Below are 20,195 nucleotides of genomic sequence, written 5' to 3' on the forward strand. Positions count from 1 at the left end.
GAGAAGGGGAGAAGTGGTGGAGAGGGAGGGTGGCCGGCGGCAAGGTGGTCGGCCGGCGGGCCTAGGGTGGCCGGCGGTTGGGCTCCAAGGATGAAAATTGCTCACGAAAATTCGGCTCCTTCCCACGGTTGATTATTGCATGCTGGAGATGTAGGTAGAGAAGATGAGGGTAGCATGTAATGACCTCGAGAACTCACTAAGAGATCTCTAAAGGAACTCACAAAGATATCCAAGTATTGGCACTCACAAAGAGAACACAAAACACATTTTTTCTTTCAATAATCCAATAATCTCATACAAGATACAAGGGGCCATATAAATAGGCTCCAAATAAAAGTAGATGCAAAAGTCTAAAATGCCCCTTGGGGCTACAAGAGCAACTAATACCCTCAGGGGTAAAATGGGAAAACTAAGAAAATAAATGCATAGCATATAAACTGCTAGTACAAATAAAATCAATAGTAGAGGCTCTCCATCATGGCCGTCGATCTCCGTGGTCGTCTCTGATAGACGCGCCGAAATCTCCTATCGATGACCTCATCACTTGGAGAATGAGATTAATGATCTGTATATTTGGCGTGCCAGGATGGTTCTCCAAATCAAATAGTTTTGAAACTATCATTTATACTCAAGTAATTTTGATGACCATAAGTAGATGCTATAAGGCTAATGCTGATGAATTAAGTAATGATGTTTTTTATTTTACTTGAAAAGTTGGAGAGAATCAGCATTCGGTAAAGTTGTTGCAGAAGCCATCCTTTTTTAAGATATTTTATGTATGGCATTACAATATACAATTTGATGAGTTATGGTTCCTGATCAGTTCTCCTGTCATAGATCAACTGCAACAATTTTATGATTTCCACATAATTGTTGGATTGTATGGTTCTATCTTTGAGTAATAACGCTCAACACCCTCTATTACTAATTTTATGATTGTTTTTGAGATTTTGAAAAAAAAAATCTCTTGGGAGAGGAAAATGGGGATTTTATATTTGTTTCTTATATGTAAATGATCTTGGGAGTATTTTACGGTGCTTTTGCAATTTTATAATTTTTTTTTATATTTCTCATAATTTCTGGTGTTTTAAATGAGCTTCAGGACATTTTTATTAAATTTAGGATGTTTTGTAATTTGTATGTTCAATTGAAGCAGTTGAACATCCAATACTATTCTATATGCAACTATAGCTGGCTCAACTGGAGTATTACATTGAATCCTCACCACCTATACACCCAAAATTTAAAATAATGTCAATGAAATTACTTTTCGTATTAATAATGTAAATTTTTAGCTCAGCATCTACTATTGCTTAAGCTTTATATGGAGCACAAATTTACTTAGTTGAGCCTTAACGATTCCAATTATCCGATGGTTAGAATGGCTTTTATCTTCCGCATTGGCGATTGAATTTATGCTTTTTCTGCTTTTGTTTCTTTTAATATTTCCATTTTTTAACTATTCGTTAATTTAATCCCTCTTAGATTTGAGGTTTTCTTGGTTTAAATGTGCTAAACATTTGCTTCGATGTTTTTTTAGGGAATCATATTGAAAGAAAATGGTAAAAGTGGAGATGCAGAAAGGATGTTCATCCAGGTAAGTCTACCTTTGAGCCATCTACTATACATAATTTTAGTTCATTAATAAATATTATTTATCATTAACCATTAAAAAGTTTTTGAGCTCTAAAACTTTCATAAGTACAATGTAACTTATTTTGGTATGTGAAAAACTGGTCTCATCATGCTGGTGATAACTATGATTTTGATATTCAGACTCATCATGCTTAACATATAACTATCTGAAAATCATTAAGAGTACTACGTCTCCTTTTTTCAATAAATATATCCCATAGATAGGTTTAGGCATTTAACTAGTTAAATATCTCTTACAATTCATGTTGAATTGTGGAGCCTATTTTTCATATTATGAAAGAAAATGTGATGTAGAACTAAATGCATTGGTTGATGTTTTTCCTTTGAAATTATATGCTTTTGAAAAAGCAAGAGCAACTAGTCAACTTCCATGATTGAAACGGTGATTGAAAGCAATAAAGCAGTGATTTAGATCAAGCAATAGATTACACAACAAAGTTATAGAGCACAAAAATAACCAATCAAATCAGATTTTGCTTAATGTGGGGCTTTCGAAAGAAATCCCCAAATTGACATTTAAAATAGTCACTACTTAAGATCCCTTACTCAACGCTTTGATGATGGGTGGAAACGGAGAAAGCTTACATAATTTTTGTGATGCCATGATTGAGGAAAACTTAGAAGAGATAAACTTCGAAGAGAGTTCACCTTAGTAAAGAAGGTCGCCACTGAACGGGAGGTTGTGTATGCACATGTGTATGCTTATTTCACATTGGTTCTTCCATTTTCGTAGGAGACTGATACATTTGCTTGCATAATGTTATTGAACGTTGGTTGAACTGCATTCACCACCAATCTTTTCATGCAATGCTAGCAGTTGTCATTTTACAGGGAACTATTATATTTTTACATCAGTGGATTGACATTAATTATAGGAGTGTTATATTCATAGCAACTCCTAATGTCTCATAGGGTCATTGTATGCATTGAAACTCTTCTATTGCTTAATGTATTTGCTCGCAATAGTTTAAACATTGCAGGTTTAATAATTTCTTTTGTCATTAATAGCAATCCACGAATATCCATAAGCTTTAAGTAATTGTTTGCAAGTGAACCATTGCATGTGTAGTAGATCCATGTTCATACTTGTGGGTGCATTATTTTTTCCACTATGCCTCTTTGTTTGCTTATGTTTACCCACTTGAATGATCAAGATTTGTTCCTTGAACCTCTGTATTTGGATTTCTCGCTCATTAAACCAAGAATCTGGTTTCATGTGTTTCATTCAAGCGCAAGTCTTTTAGAATTCACTTGAGTTCTTTGAGTCGTTACCACTCATTTGCATTGAAAGCTTATTACTTGTTTTCTTGCATGACTTTTGAATTGCTCAGATCCTTCTTAAGCTTTCAAATTGAAGCGTCAATCCCTTAACATTTCATTTGGAGACATGATGTCATATTTTTAAATAAAGTACTTCACTGACTATTCATTTTATTAAAGTTCAACTTAAGTCCAATATCATTTGAGTCCAAGATCATGCTCTAACTCAAGTCCAATATGAGTTCAAGTTCAAATGTAGTTCTTTATAGTTTATTTAAGTCATCATTATGATAATAATAATAATAATCATAAAATTATGATGATTATATTAACATTAGTATTAATATTAGCATTAATATTAATATTAACGTTAAACACACTTAGCATCAAAACATTGAGGTGAGGGAGAGAGAGACAACCTTGGGTTGATTTGGGTTTGTAAGTGGGCTTTGGAATATGTTGAGTTAGGGCTTTTGGTTGAAGCAATTAAAAGGAAGGATTAAGTTATGGTAGGCTCGGGTAAGGGGTAGGTCAGTCTTTGGCTTCTGCGTGCGAATAAGGTGATGGGGAGCTCGACAAGAGGAATCGAGGCTAGGGTATGATCGAACGAAAAGATTGGGATCTATGTTTGCAAGGAGGCTCCGGCATAGGAGATTGGCGTGAAATCGACGGGATCTGGACCAGGTCAGAGGGTTCGATCGTGATGAAATTCTCTTAGTTCATCCTTAGGATTTATATGAAGTTTGGGATATTTTCTTCGGTCATTTGATTTTTGCTTTGATAAACTTATTGAAGAAAAGTTCATTCTATTCTTACTTTGTGCTTTACGGATTTGTTAAAGAAAAGTTCCTTCTATCCTCGTTTTGTGCTTTACGGATTATCAAAGGATTTGTGGGTTTTGGATTCGGTTGATAATATCAAACATGGGTAGTATCTTGATCCTTAATCACTTGAGGAGATTTTAATCTGAGTCACTTGAGTTCATCAAATTAGGAGAGCTAGGATTTGATAGCTCTTTGTCCTCTGGTAGCTGAGATGGGGGTTCCTCTATTACGGCCTTTCTTATGGCGTGTTGAGTAAATGGAGCTGCCAGCGATCCGGTCATATTTGGACTTGTTGGATTCGACCTCTTACACTCATTCCGGCTTCAGACTTGAGCTACGAAAAATATGCTTCCCAATACTGAATTTATTGAAGTTGATAGATTTGGAGTTCTCTTTTATGGTTGAAGATTTGGAGCCTACGCACTTTCGATAGTTGCTTGTGACTCCTTCCCACTAGAACTTTGATTCTCTGGTCAATTAGGAGAATTTGGTAAACTATAATCACTTGAACTTGTTGAGTCGAATTAGCCTTCGTACTTCCTATAATACCTACTGACGGGTTGACGAAGTAGGGGGTTCCTCTACTACGGCCTTTTTTATGCATGGATTGTTGAGTAGACGGAATTGCCAGTGACCCTGCCATATTTGGGCATGTTGGATCCGACTTTTTACACCCGTTTGAACCTTAAGCTCCAGGTTGTTGAAAGTGTTCAAGCTGTTCTGGCCCAATTTGTTTTAGTGTGTAGTCACAAAAGTATCTTTCTTGACTTTCAAATCTTGGTGCGTTGAAAAAGATGGTGTGCCGAACTTTCAATAATATCACCTGCATATACTTTTGAAAAGAATTCATTGTATTCTACAGCATTAAAGAATATTTATATTGATAATTTTAAATATTTATTCGGGGATCTTGGCATACAACTCGATGTCGACTCGAATAAATATTTAAATTGCCCCATGTCTTGCAGGAACATTTCATAATAGAATAAATTTAAAATTTTGATATTTTAAATATTTATTTGGGGATCTTAGCATATAGCATAATATCAACTCAAATAAATATTTAAAATGCCACTTGTCTCATAGGGACATTTTCGGATAGGCTTTATATTGGGATTTTAAATATTTATTCGAAGATTTCGGCATGTTGCGTGATGTTGAACCGAATTAATATTTAAAATGCCCCCAGTTTTCTGGGGAATTACACAAGTGAATTTCAAAATACAAATGTATATGCTTATAAACGTGTATAAAATACATAACACATTAAACATAGCCTCTTATTGGGCAATTTTATGCGTGGTACTTTAAATTTTTGACCGTTTATCGGCGGCATGGGCCTCTGACCCTCCAGGTCGATAAGTTGATAAGTTGATAAGCTCCTCCTTGAAACACTTTCTCAATAACAAAGGGGCCCTCCCAATTGGATATGAACTTGCCACTAATTTTTTGGTGTGGGATGATTGACCTTCTCATCACCAAGACCAATTCCCCTTCTTGAAATGCTTGAGGACACACCATATGATCGAAAGATTTTGTCATATTTCTCGGTAGATTTTCAGGTTTTGTTGAGCTTGTAACTTGAGTCCATCAAGTGATTCGAGCTCTTCCATTCTTAGGCGAGCATTTTGCTCTTGAGTGAGATCATTCTGGATCGCTACCCAGAGTGATGGTAGTTCAACTTCTAGTGGTAATATTGCTTCAACTTCGAACACCAATGAATAAGGAGTGATTTTGGTTGGCATTTTATAAGTTGTATGATAGGCCCATAATAGCTCTGTTATCTTCATATGCCACTCGCTTTTATTATTGGTAAGAATCTTCTTCAATAATTTCACCAATGTCTTATTGAAGGCCTCCGTCAGACCATTTACTCTTTGATTATATATAGATGAATACCGTCAATTAATTTTGTGCCGATCAATGAACTTGTAAATTTTTGTACTTTTGAATGCAGTACTGTTGTCTGAGATTATGTGACGCGGCACAATAAATCTGTATATGACACTATGCGTGAAGAAGTTGATCACATGCTCGGATGTGACTTCTTTGAATGGAGCTGCTTCTGCCCACTTCGAGAAGTAGTCTGTTGCTGCCAAAATAAAGCGATGTCCCAGTGAAGATGGTGGATCTATTGGCTCGATTATATCTGTGCTCCACCATTCAAATGGCCAGGATATTATTATTGGGTGCAGAGGATTTGGTGATTGATATATAATATCACCGTGGATTTGACATTCGTGGCACCTCTTTATGTGGTCAATATAATTTCTGACCTTGGTCAACTAATAGTAACTCATTCGCTTGATTTTAGTGGCCATTTTGAGACCTAACTGATGTGCACCACAAAGTCCTTCATGGACTTCTACTACCAATTTATCTGCTTCCTTGGTCTCCAGGCATCTTAGCCACATCTGATCGAAAGCTCATCGATATAGCATGTTATTGACAAAAGCATATCGTAACGCTCTTTTTCGAATATCTGCAGCTATAAATTTATCCACTGGGAGTTTGTTTTCTTTGAAATAGTTGATAACTGGTTGCCTCCAATCGTTTCCCTCATCAACAAGGAGATAATGCAACCACAGTTCTGAGCATCTACTGTCTTACGTCTCTTGACTAGCTGACGTTTTTCTTGTTGATTTTTAACAATGATCTGTTGGGTAGGTTGAGGATCAACTGAGATTGTATCCTACTGGCTTGAATCTATTATTCCCTTTGCCTGCGAGAATTGCATGATTGTCGGCTCTAAGACCCGACGGTTATGAACCATAATTGGTATAGGCATCTCCTCGTTAGTTGTTGCCACATCCTTGGCTAATTTGGCTAGGCAATATGCCTTGGCATTATGACCTCGAGGAACTCGAGCTATTCTGACATTTGGCATTTGTTTCAGAAGCTTGAGATCTCGCCGGTGGTAATGGGCCAATTCATGTTTGTCAAACTTGTAAATGTCGAGGACTTGGTTTATCACAAGTTGAGAATCGCCAAAAATTTGGAGATTTTGAATCTTAACATCAATTGCAATCTCCATTCCTACTATTAGAACTTCGTATTCAGCTTCATTGTCAATCAAACTGAATGAAAATCTCATATGCCTCTCCCAAGTGTTACAAAAATGAGACCGATATCGGCACGGGCCCTTCCAAGATTTGGGGGTCAGGCGAGTTTAATCGAGGATGCCCCATCAAAATACATCTTCCAAAATTGTATATCTCCTTTTCCTTGACCTGCATAATTTATTCATTATGCAAATCATCGTTAAGTGGAGAGTCTACCGGGATAGGATGCACGGCGAGAAAATCTGCCAAAGCTTGTCCCTTAACTGCCTTCTGTGGCATGTACATGATATCAAATTATAGTAGTATCCTTGTCCACCTGGCTAAACGACCTGTCAATGCTGGTCTTGTCATCAAGAACTTCAGTAGATCGATCTATAATATTAATGTAACATTATGAGAGAGCATGTAGTGGCGAAGTTTTTGAACTACAAAAATCAATATATAAGAGGCTTCCCTGGAATTGGAGCTGCGAGAATGGGCAAATTCAACAGATGTCTTTTGATACTGTTGAATGCTTCCTAGCACTCTTCATCCCACTTGAAACGAATATATTTCATCATTAATTTGGAGAATGGCTGGCACATACTCGACAAATTCGATATGAATCACTGAATGAAAGCCAATTATTCTTGCAAAGAACAAAGTTAGCGAAGATTTTTAGGAGGAAGCATCTCCATGATTGCCTTCATCTTATTGGGATCGATCTCAATACCTCGATGTCGAACGACGTACCCCAGGAATTTGCGGAGGAGACCCCAAAAGCACACTTAAGGGGATTCATCTTCATATTATACTTCCTGATCCTTTCAAATGTAATCTTCAAGTCATCCTGGTGGTCTCTTCAATCCATACTCTTGACAACATGATCGTCCACATAGCACTCGACCTTTTGATGTATTAACTCATTAAAGATACGTGTAATTGCCCATTGATAGGTGGCACCAGCGTTCTTCAGGCCTAAGGGCATGATCGTATAATTGAAAATGTCGATAGCCATTCTAAATGATGTGTGTTTTTCATTTTCAGGCACTATTTTGATTTGATTATAGTCTGACAATCTGTCCATAAATGAGAACATATCGTAGTTGGAAGTATTATCTACTAATAGCTCTGACATCGGGAGTGAAAGGTCGTCCTTTGGACATGCCTTATTGAGATCTCGAAATCTATATAAATATGAATCTGACCGTTCTTCTTCTTCACAAGGATAACATTAGTGATCCAATCGGCATATTTTTCTTTTCGGATGAAGTTTTCCTTTATAAGCTTCTTCGTTTCTGTAATCACATGTTCTTCAATCTCTAATCTCATTCTCCTTGGAGCTTGTTTGACGGGTGTTGCATCTAGTTTAATGACTAATAATGTATGAACTGTCACATCAGGGGATAAGCCGGGCATCTCATCATATGTCCAGGCAAAGTAGTCTCTTAAGTCACAGCGAAGTTTTTTTTTATTTCTTTTATTTGCTCCTCGGGTAGAACGGAGCTAATGAAGGTTGAGCGAGGGTCCTCCTCAGTTCTCAAGTTGACTTCTTTTAGTTCGTCCATAGTGGTTATCCACCATCTTCATGCTCTTCTGGTGCAGGTTTGGTCTCTACAGGTTGATCATCATAATTCTCAATTTCATATGTCTCTTTAGCATTAATGTCATCAGATTCAATTTCCCTTCATGTGATGGCTCGGCAAGTCTCTTTACGGAGGAATTTTTGTTTAATGAATATGATACCATTATATGCAATTATATCATTCTATCGTAATGGACGTGGATTCCTTCCATACTAGAGGCCCAGGCTTGTACAAAGTTGTCATTTGATGGTAGGAATATTGATTTATTTTCGTAACATTCTTTGAATACCTTTGGTATTAAACCTAGGTAGCCTCGTAAGTAGTAACTCTTCAGAATCGATGAGCATACAACACTAGTCATTATTTTCTTCTTCACGCATTCCCGCAGGATACAATATGTTTTCTGGCACAGTCCCCTTTTTAAGTTGAGGCAGATAAAGGGTGGTGAGTTCTTCAACCTTATGCATCTCACGTGAAATAATTTCTTTGAAGTGTTATAAGGGAATACGCGTGACTACGCGTATACTATCTGAAATAGACAAGTTGTCTATTCTCCTAGAGAATATATCCTGCGTCGTATTCATGTAGATAAAGTCATAATCATAATCATCATTTGAATATTTAACATCCCTACTCCATTCATCCGTAGACTTGCATACTCTTCGGGATTTGGTTGGAGTGACATCATCTTCATCCATATCACTCTCTAGATGAGGCACAGGTTTCTTTAGTCTATGATTGATCAATGCTTTGGGAAGAGTTGGCGTTGCCTTCTTTCTCCCAACTTTCTTCTTCTCACATTCTTGTTTGGGCTGCTTTACAGCCTTTGAATTTGATGCCTTGGCTTCAAGAGAGCTCGATGCTTTTAGCTTCTTTGGCATGAAGTATCTAGCATTTTCATATATCGGTACTTCATGGACTGCAAAGGGCTGGATGTCGCTAGAGATCCTGGATTCTTCTCCATCCCTGTTGTAATTTATACACTAGTGTAGTGTCGACGGGACAACCCCATATTCATGCAACCAGGGGAGATCTAGTAACACCTTGAATGAAGTGTCCACATCAATTACATGGAACTTGGCTTTTGTATGAAGTTTTCCAAATACAAGAGGAAACATAAATGATCCAAGGGTTGTCTGTCCTTTCTCATTAAAGTCATGCACCATTAGCTTATCTGGCCCAAGGTGTTCATCTCAATGCTTTAAAGCTCATGAGATTTATGGAGGAGCCGGGATCGATCAGGATCCGATTGATTATCATCTTATTGCTCTTTGCAGTAACATACAGAGGCCGGTTATGATTTGTCGTTCCGAGCATTATATCCTCTTCAGTGAAGGTGATGAACGGCTTATTATGGGCTTACAAGACTTCAGTTATATTACAAGGCTTACAAGACTTCGTTATGTTATTTTTCTCAGATAGGATAAGATATTATAATCTATCCTCTTGGCTGAAGTGTTTTTTTTTCTTATAATCTTCAGTGATAATATTATCGTTGATGATTATTTCTTTTTCCTTGTCTTTATTGGTGACTCCTTTACCACTAACGAAAGGGATGCATGTCATACTTAGGTTGCGCCAGCGAGTAATGTATTTAGTCACTGATTATTTCCTTTTTTTCTCTTATCCAGAGTGAGGTCAGTGATGATGATCTTCTCGATCGCGCTTGCAATCATCTTCACGAATATAACTTCCAACTCTGCGAATGTTTTCATAGAGTCATTTAGCAGTTTGGCATACTATTTGAAAACGGTTGTTGTCAAACTGATGATGAATTGTCGGAAGAGTAAGGTGTCGTTGTCTCCCGTATTTCTGCATGTGACCTTGATGTAAGCAAAATAACGCAATTCCGAAAGAAAAAACAAAAGAAACTCAAAAGAGATTTCAAAACACACCTTAATTACTTAGCAATCCTTTTGGAGAACAAAATAGACAAAATAGAACTTCCAAAATCAGTTTAGGAACCACTGACATCCAAACAAACCAAGAACAAAAGAAAGCTGACAAAAGAACAAAATAAAATTAAAAAAAAAACACTATCCTCAGAACATCCTGCAAGAGGATTCCTCACATGTATCGAAAGTAGGATAATAAGAAAAATAAGGTTTAAGAAAGCAAACCAACGGTCTACCACGATAAAAGGGGTCCAACGTCCTTTAACTCCTCCAGCAAATGTCTCCAAAGCTGCCCACAGAACTTGCCAACGGAACCAGAAGAAAGATACAAGTGGAGTGGAACTTGCATAGAGAAGCAGGTTAGAAGACCGAGAAGAAAGAGGAGAAGCTCGCAAGCTTTCCTAGGGGAGAAGGAGAATGAAAAAAGCTCTCAAGCTCTTCCAAAGAAGAAAACCCTCAGGTTTTTTTAAGCACTTAGCTCTCAAAATAATCAACCAACCCTTCTATGTCAAAGCATTTCATATTTATAAGCAAAGAAGAAAGCCCAACAGCCAATGCACCCATAATTCCTCCAATAAACTTTAGGGATAGGAAAAGCCAAAAGACACACTTCAGTTCCAAAGCAGCAGCCAGTAACTTTCCCAAAAACAGAGAAGAAACAGATCACGGGACCAACAGCCAGCCACGGAACAGCCAGGATTCACGGGAAAAGCACCGAAACAATAAAGGAACAGCAGGCCCAAGGAATCCAGAAAACGAACAGGCACCCCAAGCAGCCACGGCTGCATAAATTCCAGCCTATTCCTCTCCCAATGCCACAAGACACAGCTCTCCAAACAGCCATAAAAGGAAGAGAAAAAATAATAGGAAAAGGCAAGTTCCACTCACCAAAATCTGCCATAAAGTAGTACTAAAACTTCAGCTTATAATGAGCTCAACTTCACAAGATATTAATGAGCTTGCACTACTGTGCAGAAGGAGGTTAGAAGACCGAGAAGAAAGAGGAGAAGCTCGCAAGCTTTCCTAGACAAGGAGAGGAAGAAGTGGCATAGCTCGCAAGCTATCCAAGAAAACCCTCAGGTTTCTTTCCAAAAATCATTCATATAACCATAACTCTTTTTTTCTCCACAACATCTTCTCATATTTATAGGCAAAGAAGAAAGCCCAAGAGCCAATGCACCCATAATTCCTCCAATAAACTTTAGGGATAGGAAAAGCCAAAAGACACACTTCAGTTCCAAAGTAGCAGCCAGCAACTTTCCCGAAAACAGAGAAGAAACAGATCACGGGACCAACAGCCAGCCACGGAACAGCCAGGATTCACGGGAAAAGCACCGAAACAATAAAGGAACAGCAGGCCCAAGGAATCCAGAAAACGAACAGGCACCCCAAGCAGCCACGGCTGCATAAATTCCAGCCTATTCCTCTCCCAATGCCACAAGACACAGCTCTCCAAACAACCATAAAAGGAAGAGACAAAAGAATAGGAAAAGGCAAGTTCCACTCACCAAAATCTGCCATAAAGTAGTACTAAAACTTCAGCTTATAATGAGCTCAACTTCACAAGATATTAATGAGCTTGCACTACTTAAATCTCAACCACCAAAGCCCAAACCGAAACAAAACAGCCACTGCACATCTACCTCCACCAAATAGCACAAGGATATGTTGGACCCATAAAACCGGCAAACCAAAAGAAGGCAAACTTAAACCAATTTCTACCATTCATGATCACCGGATGTCTCCCATCATTGGATAGCCTAAAAAAAATAAAATAGAAAATACGAAAATACGAATATTGTTCAATACAAAATTAAAACAGAAATGTAAATGCATCAGACCTTGAATTATGTCAAGTGTTATCTGAGGTTGTTAGTACCATTAAAAGTATTGAACTTTGGTACAGAATATCTTTTCGGGTATGGCACTTAATCATATTCAACAGAGTACGAGCGACCTTTGCCCACCAATTTTTTTGCTTGATCAACGGCTATAATAGCCTTGATTTTCTCCATAATTATTCATTCGAGCTACACAGCAGTGACAGGCTCAGAGGTACTTATAATATTTTATGAAGTAGGTTGGCGAACAAAGTCATGAGTCTCATCACCATCTTTAGAAGTGCCCCGTACTCCTGAGACTTGAGGCATTTGAAAGTTTGGAGGATCGGCAAGAGAATTAAGCATGACACGAATAGCGACAATTCTTCACATCATCTACTTCATTACCCCCATTTAAGACATCATCTCAGTCATCTTCTCATTCAAATGAGAGATTTTCCTATCTTTGGCTCTCATATGTCGCCTCATCTGCCTTCTCACGTCGGGAAGTGTGATTTTTTCATCATTGGGGGATTCTCCTCTACTTCCTCCACTTCATCCTCTCCTTGGGAATGACCACCTCCGCTAGCGGTTGACCCAGCTTCATGGAGACACTGGTGTGCTTACCTAGGTGGAGGTTGCCAACGGTCATCGCCTTCACCGTCGTCATAGTAGGCCTCACCATCGGCATTGGTGTGTCTCACCATGTAGACCACTTCCATGTCCAAGGTGTTATTCTTTTCTTCCATTTCTTCTTCTAAGTATTCTCCCATATTTTCTTCCACATCTTCTTCTTATTCCTCTTCTTGTACTTGGATCTCCGAGCAGCGACACCACTAGATTTTCAGTTGCTGATTCGGAAAGAAAACTTCTTCGACCTGTGGGCTGCGATCAAAGTTGGCTAACTCTTTCCATGGGGTTAATGAGCGACGGGATCCCCTGGAGGATTCTTCAAGGTATCGACCGTCGAAATGGGTTGTCGTCGTGGGCCTTTCTTGGGACCCATTTTTGACGTTTATGGTTTGGTGCGGATCTCCGGGAAACGTCACCAAATGTCACGCCTAAATCAACTCTTCTTTCTTTTCTTTCTTTCTCTTTTCTTCGAGGCTTTGGCCTCCAGATTTATTTTTCTTTCCACCGGGACCTTTTGGTAATTAATCTCTGAACTTAGGTTTCAGGTGTCACGCACCGTATTCACCGAGTGGAATATATTTTCTTTTTTTTTCTCTCCGCCACAATAGATAGGCGCTCCCTTGATGGCGTTCTCCTGGCCTCAGTCACCAAAGGCCGTTGGAACTTCTTCTTCAGTCCTTTCTCCTTCACAGTCTTCAGGACTATAAATTCAAGCTGATAGTGTTTCGGACTTCTTTTGAGGGGCTGGGACCTCAGGCTGTTGGTCCTAGAAAGATTTCTTCAGCTCCCTGGTAGAGCTGTTTCTTTTAACCCATTTCAGGTCTGCAAACTCGTTCCGGGTAGGAATGGTTACCTCTGGCTTCTCGGCCGGCAAGTTGGAGGGATGGGTTAAGAATTGTTGCTGAGCTCGATGTTCAGCATTTTTCTTTCTCCTCTACCTTCTTGTAAGCCTTCCTCCAGATGAGGAGGCCTCATCATCATTCTTCCTGGGTATAACAATCTCCCTAAGGTGGTGGTGTTTCCAGTCACCACAGGGATTCTTCCATCAGCCACAATCCTCTTGGTGGCTGAGGCTTCAAATTGATAATGTTGTTCAAATATCGAAACCCTCCATTAAATCTTTTCAACAGCAGGTTGTGGCACTGTCAGATGCGCACGATGCGTGGCTTCTTCAGTAGAGTAGTGTCTTTTGGCAGGCCTTTCAGATTCCATGCCGTGCATAAGAATGGCGGCAGTCCTTGCAATGACTGCAGGGAAGTCAAGACTATTAAATTGGATGGTAGCCTTGGTGTTGCCAGTAGTGATCACAACGTTCACTAATTGGATACTAGCATCGCATCCCAGTTGAACGGTAAATGCAGTGTTCTGTAGATCCATCTGCACAAATAAAAGGTAAGGGTTAGTAATCATTGTCTGATACATCATCCTACACTTTCAAAATGCAAAAACTTACATAAAATAGAAAATAAAAATAGATAATCATTAGCAAGTAATTAAATTAGTATAAATTTAAAATTCTTGCTAAATGAATATTTTATGAACTTATTGAGTTGATCACTTTTAGAGTATTTAAGAATTTGAGTCGTTAAAAGATCATTTTGGAAAATCCTGAAATTTCAGGCCATATAGACTTGACTGTTATGATAGTACTGAGATGCCTAGTTAAAGATGGAAAGAGAAATCAATCCCCAGCAGAGTTGCCAGAAATCTGGGGCTCCAAAAATTTGGCCCCGGCCTTCGCCTTCTTTGCTTTTTATTCTGGAGGAGTTTTAACGAATTAAGTTCCGGGGTAAATTTTGGAAAACAATGAGTTTGTAGATAAGACACTACCCAAAGATTTTACCCTCATTTTGTGAGAACTTTATAATATGAGTTTTTGTTTCCTATCCGAGTTTTGGTTTCCTATAGGCACAAGCCCCTATAGTTAATTACCTCTCCCAATAACGAGAGAGAACTTTTGTTTAAGGCTAGTTGTCGATCAAATACGTTGTATCCATAGATACGTAGTATCAGGTATATAGTAGCAGTATGGGCATTTAGAAATATGAAAAATTCAAGGTTTGATATTTAAAATTAGAAATTTCACCATCTTGCACTTAAAGCACATGGTGGGGAGATGGATGATGGACCAGATCAAGATCCCATGGTTCTGTCGTCCCAGCCCATCGTAATCTCTGGTCTATTTAGTCAAAGGAGATAGTTGACCCAACCTGACCAAAGGATCCTTGTCGACAGCCATGGGTTGCTTCATCCAAGGGGACCTTGTAGACTTGAGGGAGTATTTGTCTAAGGGGACAAATTTGAATCCACCTTAATTAACAAAGGGCTTTGTCTCCTATCTATCATATCATATTAATTTATATCTCAAGGATTTGATGCCACTAAGGAATACATTGGCTCTGGCCATAACCGCTATCTCGTGGTGCCATTTGTTGGCAAAATCTCAGTTCAAAGGGCCCTAGGTAATAACTGTTTATCATGCATTGCTATTTGGTGGCTAAACTGTAGGTTAGAGGACACGTACCACGTTCTTACTGTTAGGAGACTATTTGAAAATGGATCCTAGTGATATTCTCGATTAGACATTAGCTCTTTGTGAGCTGAAGTAGTTTTTAATTTGTCAATCTCGACAAACTGTTGCGAAGGTGGATGAATTTTGTTTTAAGCGTTGATGGTTGAATTTCCATTTTTTAAATAGTTGGAATTGAGATTTTTATTGGAGTTTGGATTTTGGGGACATTTGTGATGGCATTTTGAATTATTAGAATTAACCCCTCCAGTTGAGATTTACATTCAACACAGCCATCATCGGGGTATACGGAGTTTATTTTCATTAACTAAACCTTTGGTGTAATCAAAAATTTGGGAGAGGACCCCAAATTTTTTATCACAAAATAAAAACTTTTCTAAGTAAAAGAAAATACACAAAAGGACACAAAGTAGATGAATAAACTTAAAACAACAACTTTTCTTCATAATATAAAAGATTTATAAACTTAGACACTTACAAATGACTCAAACAAAACAAACACCTAAAGTTGCAGTTCTTTGAGATGAAGGATACAGTGGAATGGATACTTGCGGAGAAACGAAAGAGATTATAAGCCGAGAAGAAGGGTGGAAAGAACTCGCAAGTCTCCCCAAGAGATAGAAGAAGAAGAAGTGGACAAAGCTCGCAAGCTTTTTCAAAAACTCTCAGGTTTCTTTCCAAAAATCACATCATAAACTTAAACATACACAAAACATCTACTATTTATAGACCAAAAGAGGGAATACAAACAATCCCAAAACATTAATTAAAAGCTAATAAAATTAGGGAATATGAAAAGCCAACAGCCCATTCATAATATCCCCAAAACTGCACAGGAACCCAAGCTCCACAAGCCACGGAAAAGCCCCCCATCAGCCACGGGAAACAACCCAGCCAGGGACCCCAAGAGGCCCGCACAGAACCGAGGCACCAAGGCACGGGAAAATCACCCAGCACGAAAAACCAGCAACCAACCGTGGAAACCAAGGAGCCAAGGCACGGAAACAGCCAACCGTGGACACCAAGGAGCCAAGGCATGGAAATCAATGATCTAAAAACATAGCTCATAATAAGCTAACTCTTAGTTCAATAAATGAACTAAAAACCAGCTCATAATAAGCTAAATCTTAGCTCAAAAATTAATGAGCTAGCTCATAATTGCTTGTAGAAGCTCCTCTGCTTGTCTTAGCATTTCGATATTTACCTGTAGATGATATATAGTGTATGTGGCAGCTCTACTATAATGATTTATAGCAACCTGCGTTTGTTGCATTTGTTCAAATGTAATCCTTCATAGTTTATTTAAGTTTGAGTTCTCTTGCATTTAGTTCATTTGAACTTGAGTTCCCTTGCATATGATTCAGTCAAGTTCAAATTATGTTCAAAGGTTCACAAGTTCGAGTCCATGTTCAAGTACGAGTCCCCTGTCCAACGTCATTTGATCATGTTTGATTTAGATTTTATATTCAAGTCATTCTTATGTCAAGATTGAGTTCTAATCCAATGTGCAAGTTCTATTTAGGTTCAAATTATATTCAGTCCAAGGATTGTTTATTTGATGTTCGAATCAAGTTCAAAAGTACCCTGTAATTTCTCCAAGTCCTTGAATCTTCAATCTAAATTTCGACAGCCTCCCGGCGTCTCCCCTGTTTAGGGGAAAATCCAAGAAACTAGCCTTCCCCTCTTCGTTACTTGAGCGCTTCAGGTATGTATCAAATGACAGCACGGCCGCAAATTCTTTAATTCCCGCCCGCTACATGAGCATTTAAGAGTCTTCAGGTACCTATTTCAAAGATGGCAGCTTTCTTTTCCTCCTCTGCACTATTTGAGCATTTGGAGGTACTTAATTTTTGTCCCTGTTACGCTATTTAAGCTCTCTGAGGCTTACTCACGTCGTCACTAATGTCGCACCGGTTTCTCTCCCTACTATGCTACATGAGAGCGTAGGGGTTTGTCGGTTCGTCGCAAGCGTCGAGGGTAGGATTTTTAGGTTAGAAACTTATACCTTCGCATGGGTTGGGGAGGCGACGATGAGGATCAATGTGAGAGAAGGGCATTTCTTTCTCTCTATGCATTTATATACATACTAAATAATATTGACAATATATAAATAATAATAATATCATTATTATTAATAATAGCATTATTATTATTATTATTATTATTATTATTAAAATAATGTCATTATCATAATAATAATAAGAATAATCATAAAATTATGATGATAATATTAATATTAATATTAACATTAATATTAATATTAATGTTAAACGCACTTTAGCATCAAAATATTGAGGTGAGGGAGAGACAATGTTGGGCTGATTTGGGTTTGTAAGTGGGCTTTGGAATATGTTGAGTTAGGGCTTTTGGTTGAAGCAGTTAAGAGGCATGAGAAATGACTATTCGGCGCCGTTGCAGAGCTACGACTTCATCACTGTTGCAGGCGGGACGACATCATCACTGTTGCAGGCGGGATCTTCGGCAGGATTTGCGTATAGGCATGACAGAGGTAGGTATGTATTTTTTATTTGCTCACTTTTTTTTTTCATAGTAGAGGTCAACAATGTGATGTGTGTGTCAGTGTCTTAATTGGCTCAATAGCACCATATAAGCATAAACTTAACTCATTACTGGCCAGTATATCCATCTTCGGCACAACGGTGCGCAACTCGTAAGTTTACTGTTGTCTGTGCTAGAAACGTACAAAACTCACTTCTGCTCAGTACATCTCCAATCTGCACAGCATGAAGTAGTTCTTACATCTATTATTGTTTGTGGTGAAAATGTTGAAATTAGCATTTGTTGTGCTGCTCCATGAATACTTACATTTCATGATTAACAATATGAATAATTTCGGTTTACTTTTAGAAATTGCAAATTTAACCTTGTAATGAACAGAATCTTTTTGTATTCACATGCCAACCATTTTATGCATTCACATTTTTTATAATTGATGTTATGATGATCTGAATATTGTGGCTTCATTAACTACCAGGCAAGATTCTTTGCTCCGGAGAAAGCAAAGGCATTTGTTGATAGGTATTCAAGACAATAAGTGGCCTATTGAATCAAATTCAGCTTGCAACGATAACAGATTTATAGCCACTAATCCAAGGTAAACTCTAAGAGCTGTTTGATTGCCTTCAAAATTAGTGCAAAGTAAAACACATGTTTTGTTTTATTTTTTTTATTTTGATTTGAAAATTCCACTTTAATTATTTAGTCTCACATCACCTGCGCATTTTATCTTTAGTTTTTTTATAGTTTTTTTTTTTTTTTGGGTTTATATGGGTAAGAAAGGCACATGAGATGGTAGAGCCATGTGAAAATATTTGGTTGAAGTACTTGTTTGAAAAATAATTAGTATAAAAATTTAATGTTTATTTTAAAATTAAAATATATTAAATTTAAATTAAATTGTTAAATTTAATAATTTTAATTAAATTTATTAAACTAATTTTTGTAATTATATACATGAAATAGCAATTGAATTGGCCAATTCAAATTGGGATTAGCTCAACGGTTCGTCGGGCAAACCCCGGTTTGAACTAGTTTTTCCCGGTTCATTGAGAAATTGATTTTCGAAATAGTTTGTACCAGCCTGCGGTCCAGTTTCCAGTTGAACTAGTCAAACAGGTCGGTTTGATCTGGTTTTTAAAACAATGATTTTTCTGTTATTTTCATCATTATCTGTATTTTGTTTGTAATAATTTGATTTGAAAACGATTCTTATAGCATTTATTTTAGTAGAATTTGAATTATTTTACATATAATATATCAGGAGCCAAGTTGCCCCTGACTTCCTTTGTGCACTTTCAGCTTTGATGTGTGTCATGTGATTTGAATAAAAAAACTGTTTTCCTTCTAATATAATCTATCAAACACATTGTGCAAATGCATTATTAAGTGCTTGCTTGCCCTCACATGTGCACGACTCGCTCTCGTGCATGTCGTGTTCGCCTGCACGCTCGTGTTCGCTTTCCACACGCATTATTTCTAGCCAGCACTCTTAGGACTGGGCAATTTTATGACTCCGGTTTTGTTTGGGATAGTTTTTCAATTGTTTGTGTTTGGAAAAATAGTCAACAAAAATAATATATATTTGAATGTCAGTTTTTAAACGAACTTCGATAACAAAATTTGTGTGCTGCATGTCATCCAATATGGTGGGTCCCAGCACTGCCCAATAGCTGACTGCCACTTGGAAGTTTATCCCAGTCAACTGCTGGCTTTGTGAACTACTGAACTTAATGTTTTAGATCTTTGCCATTTTGGTGAACTACTGAACTTATTTTTTTTGGGAAATTTTGGGGCCTAAGCCCATATCATTGATGTAAAAAGATTACAGAATAATAGACAAAAAACAAGTGAGAATACAAAGAAGCCACAAAAAGGCCAAAACTATCAGCCTAAGCTGCTAAAGAAGAGAAAAGCCAAAATTAAAGATACAGAATACAAAATTCTAAGGACTCAGTAAGCAATCTGCAATTAGATCACCGAGGCTACCAAAAAACAGACGGAATGTCGAGCTCCCCTGGTTGCCAAAAGAAGGAGAGAACCGAGACCGTCCAAGGGGAGAAGAGAAAGATTGCAATCATCATTGTCCTTCAAAAACCCAAGCAGTCCATGGTTGCCAAAACTGACCATCCATGGACACCAGCATACCTTCCACAGCCAAAAGGAAAAGATCTAAGTGAACATCAACTGTTGCGTGAGGAAGCATTTTTTCTTGAACGTCTTAAGAAAAACAGCCTTTTTGATCTTAGAAGTGATGTTATTAAGGCAATCAATGTTGTTTCCAAACAGTCTGTCATCATTGCGGGCTCTCCAAGTATAGTAAACAATAGCATATATTAATAAGAAGCCAAAGTTTTGCCTATTAATATCAGTCTCATGAACGTCCAGATCATTAAAAACTTGCCAAAGGTTTGGACGGAGCAGCATAGATTC

At 37.9% G+C, this 20,195-nt stretch overlaps 1 protein-coding gene across 13 annotated transcripts in view; it reads left to right on the forward strand.

Moving 5' to 3' along the window:
• Positions 1–20,195, forward strand: part of LOC110103712 — a 146,202-nt gene that overhangs the window by 121,753 nt on the left and 4,254 nt on the right. For 5 of the 13 annotated variants that reach the window (XM_028694061.1, XM_028694062.1, XM_028694063.1 and 2 more), the window contains 3 exons: positions 1,541–1,597; positions 17,625–17,758; positions 18,241–18,360. In XM_028694061.1, coding sequence (XP_028549894.1) covers positions 1,541–1,597; positions 17,625–17,758; positions 18,241–18,360 — 311 coding nt within the window. The remainder of the gene's footprint in view (positions 1–1,540; positions 1,598–17,624; positions 17,759–18,240; positions 18,361–20,195) is intronic. The other 8 variants (XR_003700450.1, XR_003700451.1, XR_003700452.1 and 5 more) reach the window with 4 other exon arrangements.

The sequence above is a fragment of the Dendrobium catenatum genome, unplaced genomic scaffold (genome assembly GCF_001605985.2).
Source record: "Dendrobium catenatum unplaced genomic scaffold, ASM160598v2 fragScaff_scaffold_390, whole genome shotgun sequence".
Lineage (NCBI taxonomy): Eukaryota > Viridiplantae > Streptophyta > Magnoliopsida > Asparagales > Orchidaceae > Dendrobium > Dendrobium catenatum.